This window comes from Phalangium opilio, unplaced genomic scaffold, assembly GCF_054372755.1.
Source record: "Phalangium opilio isolate 3A_F unplaced genomic scaffold, DU_Popi_V2 ptg000011l_1, whole genome shotgun sequence".
Taxonomy (NCBI): Eukaryota; Metazoa; Arthropoda; class Arachnida; order Opiliones; family Phalangiidae; genus Phalangium; species Phalangium opilio.
The window spans coordinates 11,309,957-11,335,532 of record NW_028324147.1 but is presented as its reverse complement, the minus strand read 5'-3'; the positions used below and the strand labels follow the sequence as shown (position 1 = coordinate 11,335,532).

General features: G+C 37.2%; 2 protein-coding genes across 2 annotated transcripts; both read left to right on the top strand.

Moving 5' to 3' along the window:
- Positions 1-1,403: 1,403 nt before the first annotated feature.
- Positions 1,404-4,200, top strand: LOC149712149 (uncharacterized). Its single transcript, XM_089860725.1, has 3 exons — positions 1,404-1,629; positions 1,704-2,246; positions 2,323-4,200. The coding sequence occupies exons 1-3, from the start codon at positions 1,404-1,406 to the stop codon at positions 2,409-2,411; spliced, it is 858 nt and encodes a 285-aa protein (XP_089716851.1). The 3' UTR covers positions 2,412-4,200.
- Positions 4,201-7,021: 2,821 nt separating this feature from the next.
- Positions 7,022-8,864, top strand: LOC149712148 (uncharacterized). The gene is made up of 2 exons (XM_089855973.1): positions 7,022-8,101; positions 8,859-8,864. The coding sequence occupies exons 1-2, from the start codon at positions 7,022-7,024 to the stop codon at positions 8,862-8,864; spliced, it is 1,086 nt and encodes a 361-aa protein (XP_089712099.1).
- Positions 8,865-25,576: the final 16,712 nt, after the last annotated feature.

Here is a 25,576-nt window from a genome sequence, read left to right as displayed (position 1 = left end):
GGAAATGATTAACGCAAGTTGATAAAGAAATTAATAATCTTTTAATTAGTTATGTTAGGAAGGAAATGATTAACGCAAGTTGATAAAGAAATTAATAATCTTTTAATTAGTTATGTTAGGAAGGAAATGATTTACGCAAGTTGATAAAGAAATTAATAATCTTTTAATTAGTTATGTTAGGAAGGAAATGATTAACGCAAGTTGATAAAGAAATTAATAAATTAATAATAATTTGAAAAATATTATGGGGAAGAATATAATACTTCTTTTCCCCTTCTGATATGGGAACTCATGACGGAGACAATAGGGAGCTAACAGTTCTGACCCTGAAACGTCACACCCTTCTATCTCTTACTGGAGTTTCATCCCCCCTAACGGTTGGAAACAGTATTCTACTCGCAAAAATTCCAACCAGAGAGGGGCTGTGTGACGTCAGACTATCTGTTCCCCCTAGCCAGTTGTTAGCTCCTTATAGCTTTTAGACCAAACTACATTTTAAATGTCAGGAAGCTTTGACTGTAATTGGATTTAGGAATATTTTGAACTAATAATTCTACCCAAATGATTAAAATCTTAAATTAGGTAAGGCTTTATGAAAAACCACGCTTTCTACAGAAGATATCCACATATTTCTCGCCAACGTAACATCTTTGTTTATCTTGCAAACTATTAAACATAAGAAAAAGCACTGTCGTTAACAGTGATTTTCCAAGGAAAGTAATGACAGCACACCTTATTTTGTTAACTAATGGACCCCAGATTTATAATTTATCTCAAACACTTAACAAGTTTTATTAATGTTTATTTTGTTACATTTTAAATATTTTTTGTTTTATTACATTTTTAAATATTTTTGGTTTAATACATTTTAAAAAGTTTTGGTTTATTAAATTTATATTTTTTGACAGTTATGATTATTAATTTTTTTGAAAAAAGACGCTCTACAGTGCTGCCCCCAATAATTCGTCTTCAGCGCTAGCTAGGTTAGTGGTGGTCTTTAGAACTTTCGTAACCGACCAATCAAAATTGTTTTTGCTGGTTTGCAATCAGGGTTGGAAATAAGAAATATTTCTTATAGGACGTGTGTCCAGTGACCCCCTATTTGACTCGAAAATTTATAGGACATTGTAACTGGAGTGTGCGTGCCAAAATATTGTCGCTTCTCCATAGTCAAGATATCAAAATTTCGGGATACTCATTGGTCAAACTGTCCATAGTTTAAAAAAAAGTTATGGGACATTTTAAAATTTTATTAGACAATGTCCACTGTCCTGTGCTTATTTCCGGTTTCGGGCTGCCAGATTCTGAGTGAGTCTGACGTAGCAGACGACAAATGAGTTTTCCTTTAAAATCCTCATAGAGTGGCACAGGCTTAGCAATTTTAATTAATATTTTAGTTAAAAATGGTTTATTGTTCAGTTTTTAAGTGTAAAAGTCGCACGGAAAAAGATAAGGGGATTTCGTTTTACTGTTTTCCTTGTGTAAATAAGAAATATGGGCCTTATATTGAAGAACTTTCGCGTAAAAGAAGGCAGGCTTGGGTTAACGCCCTTCATCTTGAAAAAAAAATTTCAACTTTTGATCTAATACAGAAATGGCATAGAATATGTAGTCGTCATTTTATTTCAGGTAAGAAATACTAAAATTAAAGAAATGGTACAAGTTTTAAAATTTTTTCATTAATGCAATGTATTTTAATTTAGGAAAACCATCAAATTTGGAAGATGAGACGCACCCTGATTGGGTTCCATCACTTTTCCTGGGATATAGAAGTGTGCAAAGCTTAAGATCTCCAAAATCCAGACTAGATTTACATAATCGGTATTTAGAGCGTTCTGAGAAGAAGAGAGAATTGGAATCAAAAAGTGAAAATGCGATCTCAATGTCATCATTGGGAAATGATCTCTTCGTTTCTGTGTTAACGGAAGATAGTCAAGATGATTCTGTGTTAACGGTAGACAGTCTAGATGATTCTGTGATTATGGAAATAAGCATTCTTGAAGACAGAATTGAAGATTCTGGAAGAGCTGAAGTTGCTTGTCAATGCGTACCACTTTTTTTAAATGCATCTGTTCAAGCTAATGTTAAAATGGTGGAGGCATCGAGTCAGACAAGCAATAATACATACAAAACTGCCGAAATTCAAACTGATCTAACCATAGAAAATATAAATTTTTATGAAGACTTCAAAAAATACAATCAAATGAAACGAGGACCGTTTATTATACTTGCCTTCCATCAATTCTGTAGTACCATTTGATTAGATTTAAGATGTTCATAGTATATTTTTGCAAATTTTAAATTTTTTATTGCACAATTAAGGTGGAAGCACTCCTGTAAGCCAAGCTTCTGGGCGACAAAGTTTTGAGGGAATAAGGGACTTGTCAGCATGCCTACCCTACAGGAACTGACTACCCCGTGTCCGCGGGTGGTGAAATACCCCAAATCCCCCCTCCTTCACCACCCGATTAGACCTCAAGTACTTCACTCGTAACTCTAAAAAACCCAACTGTGATTAACCGCCTAATCACCTTGGACTTCAATTTAAATTTCCATCGAAACGCCTTATGAACGTTATTTTACGGACGTTTGCCAAACAAAACAAGCTCGATGGAATTAGTAAAATAAAGCTGCCAATTAATGACGTTAAGCAGTAATGCTATTTGAGTTCAAAAGTAATAAATATCAAAACAAAATAAAATGGACTGGAGATGTCGCTACCAAACACAAGGCACATCATTAACTCTCTGAACTAAATTGCAGATTCTACATTAACATAACAAAATCACGCGCGATGGAGCTAGTAAAAAAGCTACCGATTAATGAAATTAACCACTAACGCCATCTTAGTTCAATAGTGAAACACAAGGCTCCTCATTAACTGTGAACTAAACTGCAGACTCTACATCAATAAAACAAAACCAAGCGCGATGGAACCAGTAAAAAAAGCTACCAATTAATGACATTAACCACTAACGCCATCTTAGTTCAATAGTATTAAATATAGAAAAAAAAATAAATCAACTGGATTGAAGATGTCACTAACGAAATACAAGGCGCTTCATTAACTCTCTGAGCTAAACTGCAGATTCTACACCAACAAATCACTACCCTTTTTAAAAAGCATCTTTAAGTATATTAGCAGTATTTTAACAAACTCCCCCTTCCCTTTTTTATAACAAAATAATTTAACATTAAAACCCATGCTTACTATTTTTCTGGCTATTATATATTCTCAATTTTACAGTCCTAGGATTACATGTGTATAAATATTTTTTCATCATTGAATTATTCACTTGAGAGATTAACAAAATGATTATTGGTGCTCTAACGTTAATGTTGAACTTTTCACACTTTTTAAATCCAACCTTCACGTATGACTCTCTTTGAACATTTTTTTAATCCCTCTCATGTATTCATAGTGAAACTTACATTTTAGATTCAGTTAAAATTAATTATAGTTATTCCTAGCTTTTCCCTGTTAAGGTCTATTTTTTGACAGTTAGGACGCTATCACTAATTATTCTCAAAAGCCTTTCTGGTGTCCAAAATAATTTTCCTTATAAAGTTACGAATGAAACCCTTTAAAAAATACGCAACTATTAGCTTTAAACGTGAAAAATAAAATTTTTATTTACTGGAAAATAATTATAATGAATACAAATAACAACCAGGGAAATTCAATTCCAAATTGCGTCCTATAAATAAATGTAGCAATTATCAAACCAAATGTGTTTTTAAAATAAATCTTTAGCACATGCCAATAAAATAATAATCATACGTGTTTTAACTTTGAAAAAAAAGTTTAGCAAAAATATTCTTAAAGCAATTTATTGTTTTAATGACTTTTAAGTAATTACTGAACAGCCATAACTTTAAAAAATTACAATTTATATTTTAACTATTATATAAAATAAATAATACTATTAACCCTAACTTTTGTCATCAATAAACTACTGTAACTCTCATTTCACTTTATTTATCAAAGGTAAAATAGTTACCATTAGTTTCATAAATACTACTAAATAATTTGTTGATCCTATTATTTCCTATATTCAATGATAAATCTAAGCACAGTTCCATTGCCAGACTCCTGTAGTACGCTGGCTAATCATTTATCATCTATCCCAATGGCTAAATCCAATTAAAATTGTACTTAAGGACAGAGCGAAAAATAAAATATGCCAAACTACCACACTATACGGAAGAGAAAATCTTTTTAAGACGCGTTATATTTATATTATATTATAATTATTATGATATTGCCAGCTTTTCCAAAACACTACAAAATTGTATTTCTTTTCCCCTGAAATATTGCCAAATTATTGCTAGTTGTCTTATTTAATGCCACTTTTAACAAAAAAAATTACTATTTTAGTTTCTTAAATTAGGTTAAAGTTAATCACAAAAGATGGTAATCTATATGTTGAATCTCGTGTAAAGGTTAAGAGAAATATCCGTTCTGAATAAGATCTTGTTGACACAATGACATTGGAAATGGGGTTCAAAATTAACGTGAAAGCAACTGGTATATTCTGGTCTGGGTTCATCAGAAATAGTCGAACTAAAATCTTTGTCATGACATCACACCCTCGTATATCTACGAATTTCATCAGCTTAAATTAAGACTAAAAATATTGATGTGACGTCCCCTTAGCTAATAACTCTCAGTCTATTGAATGACAAACTATTTCCTTTTCTGCAGCTAGCGGGAATGAGCACTGAAATAAATTAATCACCACCGCATGTACGCAAAATTAATAAAAATTAAGACCGAAGTAACAGATATTAATCAAAACGCGTCTTGGATTTAACCAAGACCTACAAAGTATCGATAAGAACAAGGTTAATCACTTGACTGAATGCGCAGATATTGAAACTTTTTTTTTAATTAAAACTTACATGCTTAAGAAAGTATGTTCCATCACCCTATTCCATTGAATAAACTTACTTTACTGGTAGTAAATTTTTTCCCTCTCAATAATTTGAAAAATTTACTTATCTCGGGTTTTCGAGCACAATTCCATTCCCCGAAAACATTTTATAACTACATTTATTATCACTTTTAAGAGTTTTCGTGTGGAAAAATACCTCATAACTAGTAACTACACGTAACAATGAAAAAACGATTAGGGGGTAGTCTGCTTTAGCTTCTGCTGCGCCCGATACGAACAAGGAGGATGTATAGTTGTATACCTCCCTTGATAGAAGTACGCCTTGTGCCATTCTCATGCCTTGTCTTTCGCTGGCCTCGTCACCAAGGCAATAGCCCACTCAATTACGCGTTAAGCTGCTCGAGAATTCTGTGTGAATCACTTTTTAAGGTATTCGTCAGCAAATAGTAATTGTTTTTGAGAGCATTCCTCGCCTTGAAATAGGACAACTACGAAATAATTCGACCAAATTGAAGTTTAAATATTCGAACAAATCTTATTTTATAAATATCTTCTACCATTTCAATTTCTATAAAACTGTTCTACCAAATGCATAAAGAGTGCTACCAGAAGTCTCTGGGGCTACTAGAAATACAACATTTACTATAGGAAGATTCGCAGCGACAAGTTTAAAAATCCAATATTCCTTTAAAAACCGTTAATGCATATCCTTGTTCCTGAAGATATACAGACTAAGTAGCAGAGTCGAGCCACAGCGTCGTAGATCACGCGACTTGGTGAACGCGGGCTATTTTTCAAAATAACCAAGTCATAAATTTCAGGCTACGACCACGCTTAAGTTAACAATTACAACAAAGAAAATCAAAAAATTACGAATATCATGCACGCCCCTACTGCTTGCGAACCATAGAAACGCCATGGCAGAACCGTTTGACCATTGTCTGTCGTACCGTTGCTATAGACCCTTTTTACGTAAAAAAGAGATGTCAATCCTTAGTATCGGGACATATGGGAGGGGGGGGGGTTTGACCCCTCGCCGTCTCTGCTCTATTTATGATCTTTCCATCGACTCGACTCACTCGAGCGAGATGGAAGGCAAAGTTTTACCCCCGTGTCTTCCCATGTCGAAGTGGTCTATTAACATAAGTCAGTTTAACCAAGAGTAAAAATCATAACGTCCATGTTGAATGTGCTGCCATTGTTGAAATTTGCACTAAAATTAACAAAAGGTTTCACTATGGAGCGTTCAGGGCATAAACGGGGATATGTTAGCAACCTATTAACGACACAATGTCATACACGTACTCTCTTAAAAGTGATAATAAATGTAGTTATAAAATGTTTTCGGGGAATGGAATTGTGCTCGAAAACCCGAGATAAGTAAATTTTTCAAATTATTGAGAGGGAAAAAATTTACTACCAGTAAAGTAAGTTTATTCAATGGAATAGGGTGATGGAACATACTTTCTTAAGCATGTAAGTTTTAATTAAAAAAAAAGTTTCAATATCTGCGCATTCAGTCAAGTGATTAACCTTGTTCTTATCGATACTTTGTAGGTCTTGGTTAAATCCAAGACGCGTTTTGATTAATTAATTTAAGAATTGATAATTTTAAACATCAAAATCACCGCAAAAGAGAAGTGCATTGGAATTCATGGCGATCCATTGCTTTGGCAATGAATACGGATTGTGAGTGAATATTATTTACTTAAAGTCTTTGGGTAGAGTTGTATTGAACTAATTACTGTTAAATTATTAGTACAAAAATTTTCTATCAACATTCGGGCTTGATCATTATGAGCCATTGAATACGATGACCTTCTCGGCTTAAGCCTTTGCAAAATCTACCCCTGTGATCGGAAATTTCGAGATCCACTAACAAATTATGAAGGTCCCCTTTTTGCTTTCTTTTGAGAAAAATTTCTCGAACCCATTTTGACCATTAGTTTTTCTTGTTCTTTTTCATTCAAAACTAAAATTACACTTTTTTCACGCGACTCCAGCGGGAAGCAAAATTCCGGTGTGAATGGTTTTCGCGTGAAACGTTTGAAATACATCCGCGTTAACGCGTTTTAAGCGAACGCGAAATTTCGAGCGACCTCAGTGGGCATCCGCCTTAAAGGAAAATGTGGGCAGATAGCGATCACAGAATGCTAGAAAATAATGACGCAAACGAAATAGTCTTATTTGAAGGAGGAACGGAGCCTGAAACTCTAATGGTTCTGGGATTAAGATGGAACACGGGTACCGATACCTTTTCTTTTGATTTAACAAAAATATTTGAGTTAATTAATACCGGAAAAATCTGCAAACGGGAAGTTTTAAGTACCGTAGCACAAATTTTTGACCCTGTCGGTCTACTATCGGCTTACACAAATAGAGCAAAAATGCTTTTGCAAGTTCTATGGAAACTAAAATTAGGTTTGGATGAAACCTTACCCCCAAATCTGGCTCAAGACTTCAGCAAATGGACTCTTGAATTACCAAAATTACGTAATATCTCAATCCCAAGACATTTTTACGGAGTTAGCCAGGACGATATTGTATCTCAAGAATTACATGGATTCTGCGATGCTAGTCAAGGGGCTTATGCTACGGTTATTTATGTCAGATTTGAATTAAAATCAGGGAAAGTTGGTACAGCACTAATCACTGCCAAGTCTAGGGTAGCCCCCCTAAAAGAATCAACACTAACCCTACCTAGGCTAGAATTAATGGGATGCCTTTTAGGCGCTAGATTGGTTAATTACGTCAAGGAGGAATTTAGCCATAAAAACACAACGATTTTCATGTGGACAGACTCCACAACAGCTTTACATTGGACAAAGGAAAAGTCGGACACATGGAAACCCTTTGTGTCAAACCGTGTAAAAGAAATTCAAGAGTTATCAGACCCAAACAGTTGGTCACATTGCCCTGGACTGCAAAACCCGGCGGACCTACCCACTAGGGGAGTGACAGTGGAAAACTTAGCTCAAAGTAAACTCTGGTGGGAAGGGCCACAATGGTTAAAGGAATCTAAATCAAATTGGTCCCAAGATAAAAATATAGAGTTGGAATTTAGCCCCGAATCCGTAGAACTAGAAAAAAGAAAAATTATTAACTTGATAACTAGATCTCAGGAGAAAGGAAACCTAAACACCTTAATTAACAGAAATTATGGAACCATTTGCAAGCTATTGCGGGTCACCGCTTACCTCTACAGGGTATTAGAGCGCGCTAAAAACAAAATAAAAATTACAGGACCTATAACGGCCCAAGAAATGGTGCGACAATTATTATTATCAAATGTGGATGAGAGGGGAAAGTATGACAATGTCCATAGAGTCTGTGTTAAAAAACGCGGACATCAAAGTTTCGCCAATAACTATTTAGTTTACTAGTGACTATGGACTTGCAAACTCGCGACTGAAAGTAGTTCAGACATTTATGCTCCTTGGTTTAACCATAACCCACTCGATCACGCGCATCACGACGCAAGCTGGTCGCGCTATAGCTAAATTACTGAGATTTGTTTTAAACGTATCTAGTTTTATGTGTTTTTATATTGCTTCGATAACTTTACTTAAATCCATATTATTCCTTCAAATACCTTTTAAAACATTACCAGCTACTCTATCCTGACTACAAACACAAATCGAGGTTCTAGAATACACAATAGCAGACGACGGTAACCGCGTAACCGCGAATTAACACAAGACCTATCTTAAGGGAGTGAACATGCCCAGTATAGCTACGCCAATAAAACGGTCAACTACGGCGAAACTCTGATGACTCGCGACTTTTGGCCATTTTCATACTTTTCCCCTCATCCACTTTTGTTATTATTATTATTATTATTATTTATTATGCTTTGAACTGTTTTTACATCTGTTTTCTTTCGTAATTAATTACATTGTACCCCACTACATATGCTTAAAGCGTGTGCGTAGTGGGGTTAGTTATAATAATTGTAATGTGCAGATTTAACAATTTTTTTTTATGGCTTGTTTCCAACTTATTAAATATATATATACAAAGAGTGTAGTTTCTTACAAAAGGTTAGCTATCTCACTATCATGTTCCAGTAATCATTTATTTAGTTGCTTTTTAAATTTAATCGAATTTTCTTCAAGTTTAAGGTGCGTGGGTAGTATATTAAATAATTTATATCCTAGGTACATGGCTTGCTTTTGAGTTTTACTTTTATACAGTTATTATCCTACCTAAATTAGATTACAAATAAAACAAATTAAAACAGGGCAGAACATCATATGGTAAATTTAATAAGGGGCAATTAAATTTAAAAAAAATCTATACTAGTACTAGTTAAAAAAATAGGAATGAATTCCTAGAAGCAATTAATTTACTGGACTGCGAGGTCTGAGGCTACGATAATTAGAGGGGTGTTCATTGTCGCTTAAATCGGCAGAGAGTTCACTATCATCGTATAACGCGCTACAAGACTTATCAATGTCGGCAGTACGCACGACTGGCAAAGGTTCTATGACCTGGGTAGTTTCTTGGTCGGCAATACGCACGACAGGGGAAGGTTCTATGACCTCCTTAAGGTCAGACTCGGCATCACGCGCTAAAGGCTGATTCTTAGGACAAGGGGTGGCAACACGTTCAATGTGTTGTTTCAATTCATGAATGTGAAACGTGCCTTTGAGAACTCTCCCACCCTTAACACATTTCAATCTGTAAGTTAGTGGTGAAAGTTTTTCATCAATAAGAAAAGGGCCATCCCAACGGGGAGCTAGTTTTGAGGTGAACCTAGCGCCGGCGGACGACAAAAAGTGTGTACGCTTATAAACTAATTGGTCAATGAAAAACTCAACATCGCGATGGTGCTAATTATAATCCGCGGCTTGACGCAGTTGCGCGGCCGCCAGAATCTCTTGGGCTTGGGTTATCGCATTTTCTGTGGTTTCTTTAATAGCTATAGCGTGGGAGTGTAAGCAAGCGTCATTGACAACGTCATCGGGGGATAATGGGGTACCTATGTCAGCAACAGTACGCAATTCGCGGCCAAAGTTTAAGAATGCAGGCGTGAATCCTGTGGATTCCTGTGTGGCAGTGCGCAGGGCCATGGCGTATTGCTGGATACCAATATCCCAATTCTGGTGGTTTTCCTCAACGTACGTCGCAATCATTGTTGACAATGTGCGGTTAATTCTCTCTGTCTGATTAGACTGCGGTGAGTAGAAGGAAGTGTACCGATTACTGATACCTTACACTCGGAAACTATCTCGTAAGATTTTCGAGACGAATTGTTTACCGTTATCACTAACTATTGTCAAAGGTAAACCGAAACGGGTAAAGACCTGGTCTACCAATAGGGTAACTATTGCTTTGGTCGTAGCTCGGCGTAAGGGAAAGATTTCGACCCATTTGGTCATCATATCCGTCACGACAAGGAGTTGGGTTATGCCGCGCTTACTGGGAATATAGGGTCCTTTTAAGTCAATTCCAATGACGCTCCATGGATCAGTTATTTTAGTTGATCGAATTAGGCCTGCAGGGGATTGCTGGGGAACTTTGTGCCTTTGGCAAGCTTCGCAAGAATAAACATAGTCCCTCACAGCTTTGGTCATACCATCCCAAATATACCTCTCCTTCATGCGTCGAAGAGTTTTGAAATTTCCTAAATGGCCAGCTGACCTAATGTCATGGGTTAATTGTAGTACTGTATAGTAAAGGGACTTTGGGACCCAAATTTTATAATTGTCATCAATAGGTGCAGCGGAGCGGGGTAGGCGATGTAAAATCCCATTAAGTAATTTGCATTGTTTTGCTAACTGAGAATCATTATTTTCACCTGGGGGCAAAGGAATGTTATCGGATAGGAATTTCATAAAAGGGCTAAGGCGATCGTCCTTAGCTTGTTCTTCTATGAAAACGTCCGGCGAAACGGCTATAAGCTCAGGGGGTGCTGCCAACGCAACGGCGATTACGCCATCGGTTTCTGAATTCGGGGTCGGTGACGACTCTTCCTCCATGGCCGCTGGTATACGTGACAACGCGTCCGCTATCACATTTTTATCGCCGGGAATATGGTGCACGGTGTAAATAAAAGCCTGAAGCTTTGCATACCATCTCGCGTATTTGCCGGTAGGGTAAGGTGTTTTCAAAAGCCACACAAGAGCTGAATGGTCGGTAAAGAGGTCAAAGTGAACGCCTTCAACATAAGGGTGAAACTGACCCACCGCCCACACTGCAGCCAAGGCTTCCCGTTCAGTGGTACAATAATTTTCCTCAGCGTCACTAAGGGTACGACTAGCGTAACGTACAACAAGTAGTTTGCCATAATGTTTTTGTAGTAAAACGGCGCCAATTCCTGAATCGGACGCGTCCGTTTAGACAATGAAGGGTTCTTTAAAGTCGGGCGTGACGAGAATGGCGGCTGATGTTAATTTGGCTTTAAGCGCATTAAAAGCGGAAAGATGGTCCTCGGACCAAATAAAGGGAACATCCTTATGAAGTAACCCAGTTAGGGGGGAAGCCAGGGTGGAAAATCCTTTTACAAAACGCCGGTAGTAGCTCGCCATCCCCAGGAAGGAGCGTAGCTCTTTAATATTTTTAGGGGGCCCTAAAGCACTAATCGCGCGGGTTTTCTCGGGATCTACTGAAATTCCCTTTGTACTAATTACATGCCCTAATAATTGGGTTTTATTGACGCAAAATTTGGTCTTGCTAGCCTTAATGGTTAGCCCTGCGTCAGCTAAGGTTTTAAAAACTTTGGACAATGTAGCCAAGTGTTCCTCAATCAGTAAGTCATCTAAATAGGCGCTAACACCTTCTAAAGCTAAAGGGGCAAACAAACGGTCATCATCCGCTGAAACGTCGCGGGGGCATTGGTAAGCCCGAACATTAGGACTTTTGGCCGGAATAAACCTCTGTGTGTAATAAACCCTGCGTTATCACGGCTTGCGGGGTCAAGAGGGACCTGCCAGTAACCGGGTTTCAAATCTAATGTTGAGATGAACTTAGGGGAGCGTACTGTATCAAGTATGTCGTCAATGCGAGGAAGGGGGTAGTAATCTCTAATTGTGACTTCATTTAAAAGGCGATAGTCAACACAAAGACGAGATTCACCATCCTTCTTCGAGACGAGTATTCAGGGAAAGCTCCACGGGCCGTTACTAGGTTCTATTAAGTCTTAAACTATTTCGTCAATTTTCTCCATTTTGAATGGAGAATAGCGATAGGGGGCGCGGCCTATAGGGGTTGCGTGACCTGTGTCTATATGATGTGTTATGGTATTTGTACGACCAGGTTCTGTAGCAAACAAGTTTTTATGCTCATAAACAACTTTGGATAACAAAGAGCTTTGGTAATCTGACACATGAGCTACAGAAAGAGCGGCTTTTAATTCAGCCTCGTCGATTTCGACGTCTGTCATATGACATAATGAAGGGTAGCTTGATACCTGCTCGTTTGCTACAGTTTCCTCGGTATAGAAATCATAGGATTTCGTGGGGTCACTAGACCAAGCATAACGCATTTCTTTGTAATTAGCTATAAGTCCACACTTCTGAATCATGTCCATTCCTAAAATAAAATGAGAGACTAAATTTGGAACAAATTAAACAGTATTGGATTCAGCTTTATTAGGTAAAGAAAACTCGGCTATGGAAGAACCAGTGGAAGTTAAGCGTGTTTTATTCGCAAATTTTATTCCTAATTTATGCCTATTTCGGCGCTTACGAGTTAAGGTTAATTTATTTTTAAAACTTTCGTTAACTAAGGTGAAAGAAGATCCAGGATCTACTAGGGTCTTGCATTCTTTACCATTAATACGAATCTGAATCCAAACTAATTTCGGGAGATCACAATTCCCGCCCGAAATATTTCCTAAGAGTGGGTCTAAATTTAATTTCCGGGGGAACGACCGAACTTTTCCCTCCGGTTGTTCCGTTTCCCTGGCGGTTACGAAGGGGACAGCGGGGTTTGATATGACCAAGTTCTCCGCACCTGTGACACTGCGGGACAAAGGGTTTTGCGTTGGCATTCAACGGCTTACTTGGTTGCTGCATCTGAGTTTTACTCTCAGCTCGCCTGGGACAAAATTTTTGATAGTGCCCGTGACCACCACAATTCATGCACGTTAGCGCCGCTTTCTGAGAGGGGGCCGAAAAATTTGAGTTTGAGGGCTTGGTTTTACTAGATTCTCCGCGGGGTTCAAAAATGGCATGCTCTGTTAGAACGGCGTCGGACAATAACTCTCTTACACGAGTGTACTTTTTAGTAGCTAAGGGTGTTCTAATATCCGTACGCAAATTTCGCCTAATTAACCTTAATTGATCGCAGATTGATAGGGGCTCTGTAAGAGCTAACATAGCTTCAACATAATTGGATGAATTTTCGCGCTCTCTTTGATGGCGATTATTTATTTGTTCTAAAATATGCTCATCGTCTATCTAGCTGGAATTCAGCCGTAATTGCGGATGAAAATTCGGCAAAATTATCGAGCTTAGTTTCAAACCACTCCGATTCCAAACCAGTTAACATGTTACGCACCCAACGTTTAATGAAAATATCCTCAGGACAGTCGCGACCGGCAAGAATTTGGCGCGCTTTTGTCAGGAATTCCTTAACGGAAGTGCTATTAGTGGCACCAGAGAAACTTGGCATCGTTACAGAAGGTAACCATGAAGTTGGTAGCCTTGAGTGAGGCGGAGAGGGATTTGAATTTGAATTATTTACTAAACCAGTTGTCGAAGAACCAGAAACAGAAGGATTTAAACTACCAATACTTGGCGGGTTTATACCTACTCCTTGGGTACTAACAGTGGGGATCCCAGTACCTAATAAGAGGGCATTTAAATTAGGATTAAAAGAACTACCCTGTGGCGATGGAAGGGGTGTGTTTCCGGAGTTACTCGCGGGGCTACTAACACTTGTATTTATCGCGCTAATTACAGGGTTGGAAACAATTGGGTTTCCAGCGTTAATGACGGCAGGAGTACTAGCGGATGGGTTTCCTACAATAGGAGACGGGGTGTTTGAACCTGAAACGGAGCTTGATAAAGGAACAAGGGGGATACCACTAGGTTGGGAAACAATGGAACTTGCAACGTTTACTGGCGTAGACCCTATTGGAACTTGATTATTAAGGCCTGGGTTTTGGCCATTTTGCTGTGCCGCGATATGACTAGTGAGGAAGGCCACCTGCTGCATTAAAGCCTTCATTTGTAACTGAATGGCGGCCAAGGGGTCATTGGAAGTAGGCGGGTTTAAACTCGGGGCAACGGTCCCTGATACTATAGGAGCTAACGGTAACGTCGACGCTGCGGTGACGGCACTAACAATAGTCGAAGCGGGCGGTATCGGGGCATTTTGCGTCAACGCGGTTTGGGTCAGCGATAAATTATTCGCGGGGCTGGACGGCACATTGGCGCTACTAGCGGGCGGTACGGGAAGCGTCCTGGTACCGGTACTCGCCTGGGACATACCGGCGGAATTTGAATTGGCTGCCATCGATTTACGGCGGGCTATACTTATTTTCTTTACTGAGGAAAGGGGTAAGGAGCTATTTGACGTTCTACGGGAAGCGCGCTCGTCTCTCTCAAATTGTTTAAGGGCACTATAGCAATTATCACAACTAAGTTGGCGACTATAGATTAAACAAATTACACTGGCTAATATTGCCCGTATTCACCCTAAGAAATACGTAATCAGATTAAGTGAACAATTCACCGCGGGCGCAAAGCTAATGTCTCAAAGTCAAGTATTTAACGCATTAAGGCTGTGATTGTCGCCTTAGTGAGTGACTTAGATGTAGCCACAATGAACATTGGTAACTGCAAATAGGGGGGATTTCGATTTTAGATTTAACTAACTTACTAGCTTAAATTAATTACTAGAAACACATTCCAAGGTTTAGAACTGCGAGTCATTAAAATCCTGGACGGACCCCCAAAATGCGACAATTCTTTTTATTATTTAATAATTTAGAATATTTATTAAGGTATTGAATCGGTTGTCTAGGGTTTTCATAACTTTGATTATTAAATGTCAGCATTGGTAAATTAAAAATAAGGGAACATGACTCGGGGGATTATACTTGGAGTAACGTGTTTATTCAAATAATAAAAACAGGAAATTGTAATGATTGCCTCGTATGAGGTTTAACATAATAACATATAATCTTAATAGTTCAAAAACAGTTCATATTAAGTTTAGGATGGTTAACCCCTGAAGATTTCAAAGTTTTTGGCACTCACGGTTATTTACGCGTGTTAGTTGTCCTTTTGCTTTGTTGTTCGAACGCGTGGAAAGATCTAGCCGATGCTGGGGCACCATTGGTGACGGACGGTTCGGTGCTTGGACCCGTATTGTCCTCAAGAGGTGTTCGGCCGGTGTTTTAGGGTTAGCGCCAGCGACTCAGCGTTTCATCCAGGATACCTCGTTAGGCCGTTCACTTCAGGGTACTTTTTGGACGGCCATCGGTTGTTTAAGAGTCCGAGCTTTTTAGAAAGCTACCGAGTTAGAGATTGTCTAGATCTAAAACTGTTGTCTATTGTTTGTGAGCGGCTTTTATAGCCGGGGGCCCTGTCCTTTTTCCATGAAAAGTTCGACGGCGATTGGGTAGGAGTCTTTGCGCTTTCGTCAGAAAGCCGGACGGTGGTTGGTTGGATTATTTTATCAAAACGGAATATTCCGAGTGCGACCTTTGACCCGTTGGGTCGTGGGTCGTCCAACTTTGCAGGTGTTCGCATCGCGTATGACTTCGCGAACTTTTTGTTGACCACAGGGGTCCGTGATAAAAGATGGGGTTAACCAGGGGGGGGGTGTAACCAGCCAAAGGAAGTTTTTATAAAAATAAATATAATATAATGCTTTGAAAGCATTTCTTAAGGTTAAATATATATATATATATATATATATATATATATATATATATATATATATATATATATATATATATATATATATAGGTTCAAGAGTGGATATTGAATGGTGTAAAATTCAAAAGTGGATATTGAAAGGTATAAAATTCAAAAGTGGATATTGAATGGTATAAAATTTGTCACAATGGCTATAGCGGAAATTAACTGGATAAAACATATTCAAAAAATGAATTTGGAATAGAATGGGCTGCTATCAAAAACGGTAACCCTATCCCCGAATCATCAAAATTAGTATCTCTCAACCCTATACTCAATGGGGACGGAATAATTTGGGTGGGAGGCAGGCTAATGGAATCAAAAGTTCTAACCTATAGGGAACAACACCCTATAATCTTAAACAAAAATAGATTTACATCACTGATTATGGATAGATGTCATAGGTTGGTATGACCTAACCTGAGGTCCAAAGTACCGTAACTCAAGCAAGGGAACAATACTGGATAATAGCCGCGCGACAGGTAGCAAAAACAACCATCAAAAACTGCGTAACATGCAAATGGGATCTAGCTAAAGCTAGGAAAGCCCAACTGCCCCTCTTCCCTTGGATAGGATTGAACAAACTCAAAGCTTTTCAGTAATAGGCGTGGACTTTGCCGGTCCTCTTTACATAAGAAATAACACAAACTAAAACACTGAGAAAACCTATATTTGCTTATTCACTTGCGCTGTAACTCGTGCAGTGCACCTTGAGCTAGTTCAAACATTAACTACTGAAGATTTCATAATGGCCTTTGAAAGAATGATGGGAAGGAGATAGTGGAAAGGGCGGCCTGGCATGGAGGCTATTGGGAAAGACTAGTTCGGTCAACAAAAACAATACTAAAAAAGGTTTTGGGAAAAGCAATGCTTAAATTTTCGGAAATGGAAACTATTCTGGTAGAGGCAGAAGCCGCTATAAATACACGACTATTAACCTACGTTTTTAACAACATTGATGAACCCTCCCCACTCACACCGGCGCACTTTCTAACCGGCAAAAGAATTACTTGTTTACCCCTCAAAATTTAAAGCTGGTCAAAGCTCCGGAAACTCAAAGAGAAATGGTCAAAAGAATTAGATATAGGGAACAATTGATAGAGACCTTTTGGAGAAGGTGGAGGCACGAATATTTAATGGAATTGCGATCAGCGCACCACAATTGCGCAAAAATAAACAAAGCTTAACTTAATTAAACTACATCATTATTTATAAAGTTATCATTAATCTCACTTGTGAACGTGGACTGCTCACTTAACTAAGCAGACGAGTTTTCAAGAGACGATAACATTGGTTAACTCATGGTGAACTTTGACTGCTAATTGGTTTCTCTCTACATTCAAGACTGATAAGGTTTTTGGAAAAGAACTCTAAGCTTCAGACGTAACTTTGAGGCCAACTGAACGTCATATTAACGTGGCAGTGGGCGATTATTTAATTTCTCTCTCTTGCAAGCTTTAGCGCCTAAACGCGTCTGGATTCGAGATGGTTTTGTCTCTCTTATTTTAAAAACACTAAAACTGTATAAGCATCTGTGGGTCAGTTGTTCCGTGCCAGTTTTGTGAACGGTAGCGTTAACGTTGGTAGGTTAGAGTCCACTCGGGGATTTGAAAATTTATTAAATAAAATTAAATTTAGCTACCCAGATCCATCTGTTCGCGTATTTATGAAATATTTATAAATTTGAATAAAATAACGCGAAAATGGGCGGGGTTAGGGCGGGGTAAAGACGCCCGGCCAGGTTATAATGGGAAAACAAGATGACCCCGTCATTTTACGCTTTTTACCGCCCTGTAGTGACAAGAACCAGTATTACTATATTCATTATTAGATGTCCCTGGCTAATTTATAATTTTCGGGGTTTTTTATTTCATTGTTTATAAAAAGCTTTCCAATTATGAATAAAGTCAATCAAGTAATTCAACTATAGTAACTTACTCATTAGGTTCATAAACGTCAGTATAATTTTAAATAAATTGCAGTATAATATTAATTCAACTACAGTAAAATCCTCAATTAACTTACTTGAAACATCATGATTTATAAAGTTATCATTAATCTCACTAGTGAAGATAGGTTTATTTTAATATTAGTTAAATTACACAATAATATTTCTTAAACTATTGTAACTTCCTCAATCGGTTAATTTTAAACCTAAACTACAACATTATTTGCAAATTTATCATAAACTACAGTATAATATCAGAGAGAAGATATAAATTCGCCAGATTTCCAGCTTTATCTCCAGTCCTAACGTAGGTCCGCAGTCAATCCCCGTCTCTAAATTACAACCAGCATCTCATTGGTTCTTGAAAACTCACGTCAGCACGACGACGCGAGTGAGGAAAATTTCCGACTGACGAGAGCGAAATAGCCCGGCGCCTCCTTTTACGTCCCCCCTTGTATTTTGAAAGGGGGACTGGGACTATAGCGCGCGAATACAAAGGCATCTTATATCTTCTCTCTGACATACTGATATAACTTCTTGATAATATTAATTCAACTAGGGTCAGCAGCCCTAATTTATAGAAATTTTCTTAAAATCGTCATAACTTACGTTTGAGAGCTTCAAATGAATATTTTACGGGCTCAATTTGAAGATTGAAATTTGCTCTATCCGTAAAACACGGCCTCTAGACTCTATCAGAAAATGCAGAGAAGATGCAAGCCTAATTAGAAAACCTCATATTTCGCATAATTTATTTTTTCGAAAATTAAGGGAAACGTACAAGGCTACGTTACATAGAGACCTTGCTTTGCGCGTGCTGACAACCGATGTTGTAACAAAGTATATACAGAATAAGCTGTCGCTCGAGATAGGGAGTTGCCGATCCTATAGCGAGAAAACAAATTTCCTCACGCACATTCTTCATCCATGATGTTGGGTTTCGGTTTAATTAGAAGTTTATAAACCCAATTAATAACAATATTTATTTTGCCCTAAAGTTGCTTGATTCCGCAGCTGTAAATTTGTACTACAAACAAAACTTTCATAAAAAATCTAATAAAATCTCAGCAATTTACTGTAACTTGCTTATTTACCCAGAATTAAATATTTATTTGTCTGTATAAACATAATTATACAGTAATATCAAAGGAAACGTTACGGATTATGGTGTATTTCACCTTCCCCTTAGGCCTACAAGTCGTTTCATAAAGCAGTTCATACTTTGATAATGAACACTCTCCTTAAATGCAGTCGCTGTTCATATAATTGAATTATTATTTAACACAACGATTAATATTTATGTATTTCAAGTTCACCCGTCCTCAGCAGATGTACAAGCTTAAACATATTACATTTCTTCCTTGTTAGTGGCTACTATAAGGCATTCAGTAATGAAATTTGAAATCAAATTTCACAATGTAAAATTCTACGTCTTCATATTTAGTTGAAACGAATCAGGAAAAAAAAAATTCAGCTGATCCTTTAAAGTATCCCTTTACACGCTTGTCCACCACCACCAGGTATAATTTAATGGTGAATTGCTCAATTTTGAATGTAAGCAATTGAATATGAACGCTTGATCAAACTCTCCGATGTTACTCAATAATTAATAGTTTTAATACACAAACATACAATATTTAACGTTTAATTTTCCAATTTAATTCGAACGGTTTCGTGCTTAAATTTACACAAAATACCAACCTCTTATACTTCTAGGAAACACCTATATCAGAACTTTTGTAAATTCTGGGTATATAAGGTGATTGATTCACACTAAGAGATAAGAAATGCGCAATTGCGTGATCCTTTGGTGGAAGCTGTGCCATTAGGAGGCTAGACGTTTCTCATGTCTCACGTGTGGCGTATGTGGTGTACACCAAAGACTAGTGCATGGTGTTGTTGTTAGAAACCATTAAATACCGGTTGGCATTGGGTGAAACAATTAGTTGTTAGACAGCAGATGAAGGTGTAACGGATAGTTAATAATTGACGTTAAATAAGATGGATATAGCAACGAAGAAACATTTTCCAAATTTCTGTATACTGCGAAAGCTGTTCGGAAGTTACGAACACGTTTGGTTAGATTTGGCAACTGCGATCGCGGTGACAGACAGACACACAGACACGTCCAGTACAAAACCTCTCCGTGACGTCATCGTCACTCGGAGAGGTAAAAATTCTACTTCATTACACTATCGCCGCACTTGTATTTCTAATGGTATATACCACATACACGCTAATCTGTACTTATTGTCTTCTGACAACACCATCATATAGTCTTCTGTGTATACCACATACACGCCAATCTGAAACGTTGGCCTCTACTCCATTATCATCGTTGGGATTAAGATGTACGCACGATCGGGTTAAGTTACGAGAAACGACTAGCCTCCCAATTTCAGGGCTTAGACCAAAGGTTCACGAAATAGCGGTTATTTCTACCAATTTTGAATAAATCGCCTTATTTACCCTTACTTTCCACAAATTGTGAAAACAGTTTTCGCTAGAAGTCAAACGTCAATAATAGATATGTTTAAAATCATTTTAAGAATAACGGGTCTTAAAACCACTTAACTAGAATTAAGGTAAAATACTGACGATTAAAAAAAATTAATATCCTTTATATTTATTTAAATATTTAAGATAATTTTCTTTCTTCGGAACAACACAAGTGAAAGTTTATATAGAACGAGTAATGAAGATTGCATCTGAGTCGAAACACTACACGCATATCAAAGTTAATATAAAGCGAGTAGGATAAAATTGATTCTCCCCCATTTCACCCAAAAACAGTTTCCCCAATTCCCATTTCTCCCAATCTCATTTGTCCCAAAATATTTTTCCCCCAAAACAGAAACATTGGCTTACAATATCCTCTCGATCCGTACCTTCCACTGCTTTAATAAACTCGGCGCGTATTTGTGCATTTTTTTTTAAAAGTACACTTAAATATTGTACTATTCTTCAGGCTGTATCAGTTTACAATTCTCTTACCAGGATAGAAAAATAATTCGAGAAAGGTTATTTTATTTCGGAAGAAGATAATTGTAAACAGTTATTTTTTGGAAAAGGCATATTATAATTTGAGAAAGGTTATTTTATTTCGGAAGAAGATAATTGTAAACATTAATTTATTTGGAAAAGGCGTAACATTGTTAAACCATTACCAAAATATTACTAACCTAAGTCTAACCAAACGAAACAAAACCTAACCTAACCTAACCTGACCTAATACTATTTAGTTGAAAAATTCAGTTTTAACCTACTCAATTTATCCATATCTGACCTAGTTATTTTTGAGTTCATATAACCCAGCTGGGCAAGCTTACACCATAATAAACAACGATGGTTTTTCGCATATCTGTTTTTCCGCTCTTTAGAGAACTGCTGTAACGGTAATTGCTGTAATGGGTGAACTGCCATTTCGGGAACCGCTATTTAGAGAACTGTTGTTATGAGGACCGCTAATATGAAATCCGCTCATAAGGGAACTGCTCATGTGAAGGCTTCCCACCCACCTAGCCTAACTCAACCCAACCTAACCTAACCTAACCTAGCCTAACCCAACCCAAGGCTAATTTTCTCTAGGTCTTTTTTATTTCTGGCTAAAATTAGATCTCAACTTTCAGGCTTGGGCGAAATGGGAAAAAAATCTTTTGGGCGAAATGGGACAAAAAATCTTTTGGGCGAAATATTCCTTTTGGGTATTATGGGATTGGGGAAAATGGGAACATACCGATAAAATTATCTCTTACAAAACCATAACATTTTCTTATTGTAGAATATTAAATGAAAATTTGTTAAGTGTGTTTCGGCATTACGATTCTTTATGTTGTTTTGTAGCTATAAAGCTCTGTTTCATTTCAATATTCCAAGAAGATCTTTTATATTAATATATCAAATTTGGTGTTTACTTTTTAATTCAGCTTTACTACATTAATATACAGTGTAAACATGAAATTAAACTTTCCTAGTTACACTGAATGTTACTGTTAAATATTTTGGTAAGCGTTGTTCGGATTGGTTCTTTGAATTCTTGTGTCTTTGAGAAGGTCTTGACGGTTCACAGTGAGCCGAAAATTAAATACACATTTGAATCAGGTCCTTAAATAGAACTATTGAGGATATACAGTAAAGATTAAACGTAACCATTTCACACGCATATCAATTCTTACACAGTTGAATAAGGCTTACAGCAGAAAAAACGTTTACCCTTAATCCACTGATCCAGCAGATTTTGAGCGACTAGTCTATGGTAACTCATGTGTTTTGAAAAAATAAATTTCAAAAAACACCTTTTACAGAGTCTATAGACACCTTTCTGGTATAATTATAAACCTCTATTATGGGTTTTGTTTTAAACCTAACAGGAATTAAAAAGCACCAACGTCATTGGAATTTAAAAACACCAAATTAGTCTCAAAAAGACCTTTTTTTAAGGGTTTATAAATACTTTTTCTGGTATTAATATACACCTCTATTCAAAACGATTAAAACACCTAACAGGATTTAAAAAGCACCTTCAGAGAAGGTATTATTTCGCACCGTTTTGAAAGGTGCGTATTGACATCCTCTCGAATGGTGCTTTTAAACACCAATAAAGGTGCTCCTGGGGATGCATTAGGAAACACCTCTAAAGGTTTCAAACAGTTCCATTTTTTTTAACAGTGTGGTAGTGAGGAGGAGGTCAAGTTGGGTATAGTCGCCGAGACTGTAGAAGAAGTCAAGAGTAAATTTCTTACGAGAGTAGTCGGTTAAGGTAAGTTTAGGTTACAATAGTTTATGGGTGTTAATTTATTACTTTGTATGAAATTCACTGTAAAAATGTGAGGTTCATCTCTGAATCCTTACACGTACATACATAGCCCCGACACTGTGGTGGTAGGCTTTAACGTTCAAATTTTAATAATTTCTTTGCGATCAAAATTGAACAGAACACTATTGTTCAAAATTAAACGATCACACATTCATATTTGAACGGTGCGTACACTGTTAAAAAAATGGAACTGTTTGAAACCTTTAGAGGTGTTTCCTACACTGTAAAAAATTGTGGTGTCTAAATAGTGCCATAATGGTGTTAAAACAATGTGCACTCTTTGTGCACCTTGACAAGGTGCTGAAATTATACGAAAATAGTTCGATATTTTAAAAACACCATTAGCTTAAACCAATGGTGTAGAAATGGGTTTATAAAACATAATTCTTTAAAAGGTGTGCAAATGATACCTTAATTATATAAAATAACCCCATCGAATACCCCATTAAATGGTGGTCATATGGCATAGAATTAGTGCGATATTTTTTAAACACCATTCGCTTAAATAAACGGTGTGAAAAAGGGTTGAAAAAGCCTCATTCATTAAAAGGCGCACAAATGATACCCAAACGATGTAATATAACACCTTTGCAAGGCCAATATAAAAGGTGTAGAAATAATGTGAATATAGAGTTATGTTTCGAACACCATTGGCTTAAATAGAAGGTGTAAAAAAGGGCTGAAAAAACCTCATCCTCGAAAAGGTGCGCAATTGATATAAAATAACACCTTCGCAGGCCCATAAAAAAGATGTTGAAATGATGTGAAAATGGAGTTATGCACTCTAAATTAAGGTACCTGAATAGTGTTGTAGTGGTGTAAAATTTATTCTGCACTATTTGTACACCTTAACAAGGCGGTGAAATGGTATGAAAATAGTGTGATATTTTATTAACACCATTAGCGAAAATGAATGGTGCAAAAAAGGGTTCAAAAAAATCATTCGATAAAAGGTGCTCAAATTATACCTAAATGGATTAAAATAACACCTTCGATTATACCATTAAATGGTGTTAAAATAATACGAAAATGGAGCTAATTTTTAAAAAAACTTACTCCATTGCAAACCCCTATTTACCCCATTTTAAGTCCTTAATTACCCCATTCCAAGTCTATATTTACCCCATTTCAAGCTCCCATTTACACCATTGCAAACCCCTATTTACTTCATTTCAAGTCCATATTTACCCCATTTCAAGTCTATATTTACCCCATTTGAAGTCCATATTAACCCCATTTCAACTCTATATTTACCGCATTTAAAGTCCCTATTCACCCCATTTCAAGTCTATATTTACCCCATTTCAAGTCTATATTTACCCCATTTCAAGTCTATATTTACCCCATTTCTAGCCCTATTTACACTATTGCAAAACCCCTATTTACCTCATTTCAAGCCCTTATTTACCCCATTTCAAGTCTATATTTACCCCATTTAAAGTCCATATTCACCCCATTTCAACTCTATATTTACCGCATTTAAAGTCCCTATTCACCCCATTTCAAGTCCCTATTCACCCCATTTCAAGTCTATATTTACCCCATTTCAAGTCTATATTTACCCCATTTCAAGTCTATATTTACCCCATTTCTAGCCCTATTTACACTATTGCAAAACCCCTATTTACCCCATTTCAAGTCTAAATTTACCCCATTTCTAGTGCATATTTACCCTATTTCAAGCCCTATTTACACCATTGAAAAACCCCTATTTACCACTTTTCAAGTCCTTATTTACCCTTTTTCAAGTCCTTATCTACCACATTTCTTGTCACTATTTGCCCATTTCAAACCCCTATTCACCCCTTTTACTGGAATCTTTATTGTCGTGTTCAGTGGGACTTCAAAACCTTTCCTATAGAGCTATCTCTGAAGCTTTTGTGTGACGTCACCCATGCTATTTGCCCATAGAACCAAAGTGGTACCAAACATGGCCGCCCACTGCCAAAGCTAAGCCCGTGACGTTTTACCTAGGCACTGACGACACAACTGAGATAGCTCTATTGTGTATATACACGTTGAAGGCTTTTCTATTATATCAAGCTCGAATTAACACGACTATGAGTTGATGCCGTTAAAATTATCCAAATGAACTCTCTTGGGTAACAACTAATGTAGTCAGATTGGTGTTAATAAAGAGCACATTTTACTTTTTAAACACGACCTTTCTTAGGTCTGTAAGCACAATTTTTAAAACTATACCAGGGATAGATAGACTTTTTTAAGACGGAATAAACAATGTTTGGCCTTTACTTCAGTCCGACTCATAGACGAGTATATAGTCCCTTCCTTCAACACGCAACCAGTTAATTAAATTATCTTATTGGCTCACAAAAACTACGTATTGGTGACGTTGCTGACGGGGAGGGCCAAAAATACGTAATTCCTGTTTACCTCTGTGACTCTGTCGCCATGACTACGACCCCTCTTGCGTTGTACCATAGCCCACTCGATCACGCGCGTCACGACGCAAGCTGCTCGCGCTATAGCTATAGAGCGCGGATCGAGTGGGCTATGGTTGTACAGATAAGCGTCTTCACAGGGGCTCAAAATGGAGCCGTCTAAATTCGAGGGTCCGGTAATTATTCGGGAATTGTTTTTAATAGCAATTAAGAAGGTAGTTAGTGAATTTGGTGACGGTGTTTTGGATTTGGAGTACATCTGTAAAGGTGAAAAGTGTTCGCTAATTCTTTCTTAAGCCAATAATTTCTACTATCCTCATGATTTTGTAAACGAATTTGATGAAGTTAACCAAGGCTTAGTGAATGGTCAGGAGATTTGTGAGCTTAGTGTTTGTTTAAAACCTGTTCGTGCTGTAATATATATGAAGACTTTTACTCAATTCTAACTCACTTTTAATTTTCTTGGGTCTTCCCCGTTTTTTTTCAGTTGCAAGCCCTATGTCTTATGTAACTTCCATTTTTAAACAATGTTATTTCAAAAATTACAATCCGAGCCCATTCCAACTTGGCAGACGAATGAGCAGACGACGGGCAGACGACGTTTACTTGACCCGGATATACATACAACGTCATAACGAAAATAA

Bases quoted from the DNA above. Each gene is read 5' to 3' on its own strand.
- LOC149712149 (XM_089860725.1), top strand. From the start codon at position 1,404: ATGGTTTATTGTTCAGTTTTTAAGTGTAAAAGTCGCACGGAAAAAGAT. The intron at 1,630-1,703 runs GTAAGAAATACT...ATTTTAATTTAG, and splicing joins TAGTCGTCATTTTATTTCAG to GAAAACCATCAAATTTGGAA. The intron at 2,247-2,322 runs GTAGTACCATTT...TGCACAATTAAG, and splicing joins ACTTGCCTTCCATCAATTCT to GTGGAAGCACTCCTGTAAGC.
- LOC149712148 (XM_089855973.1), top strand. From the start codon at position 7,022: ATGTGGGCAGATAGCGATCACAGAATGCTAGAAAATAATGACGCAAAC.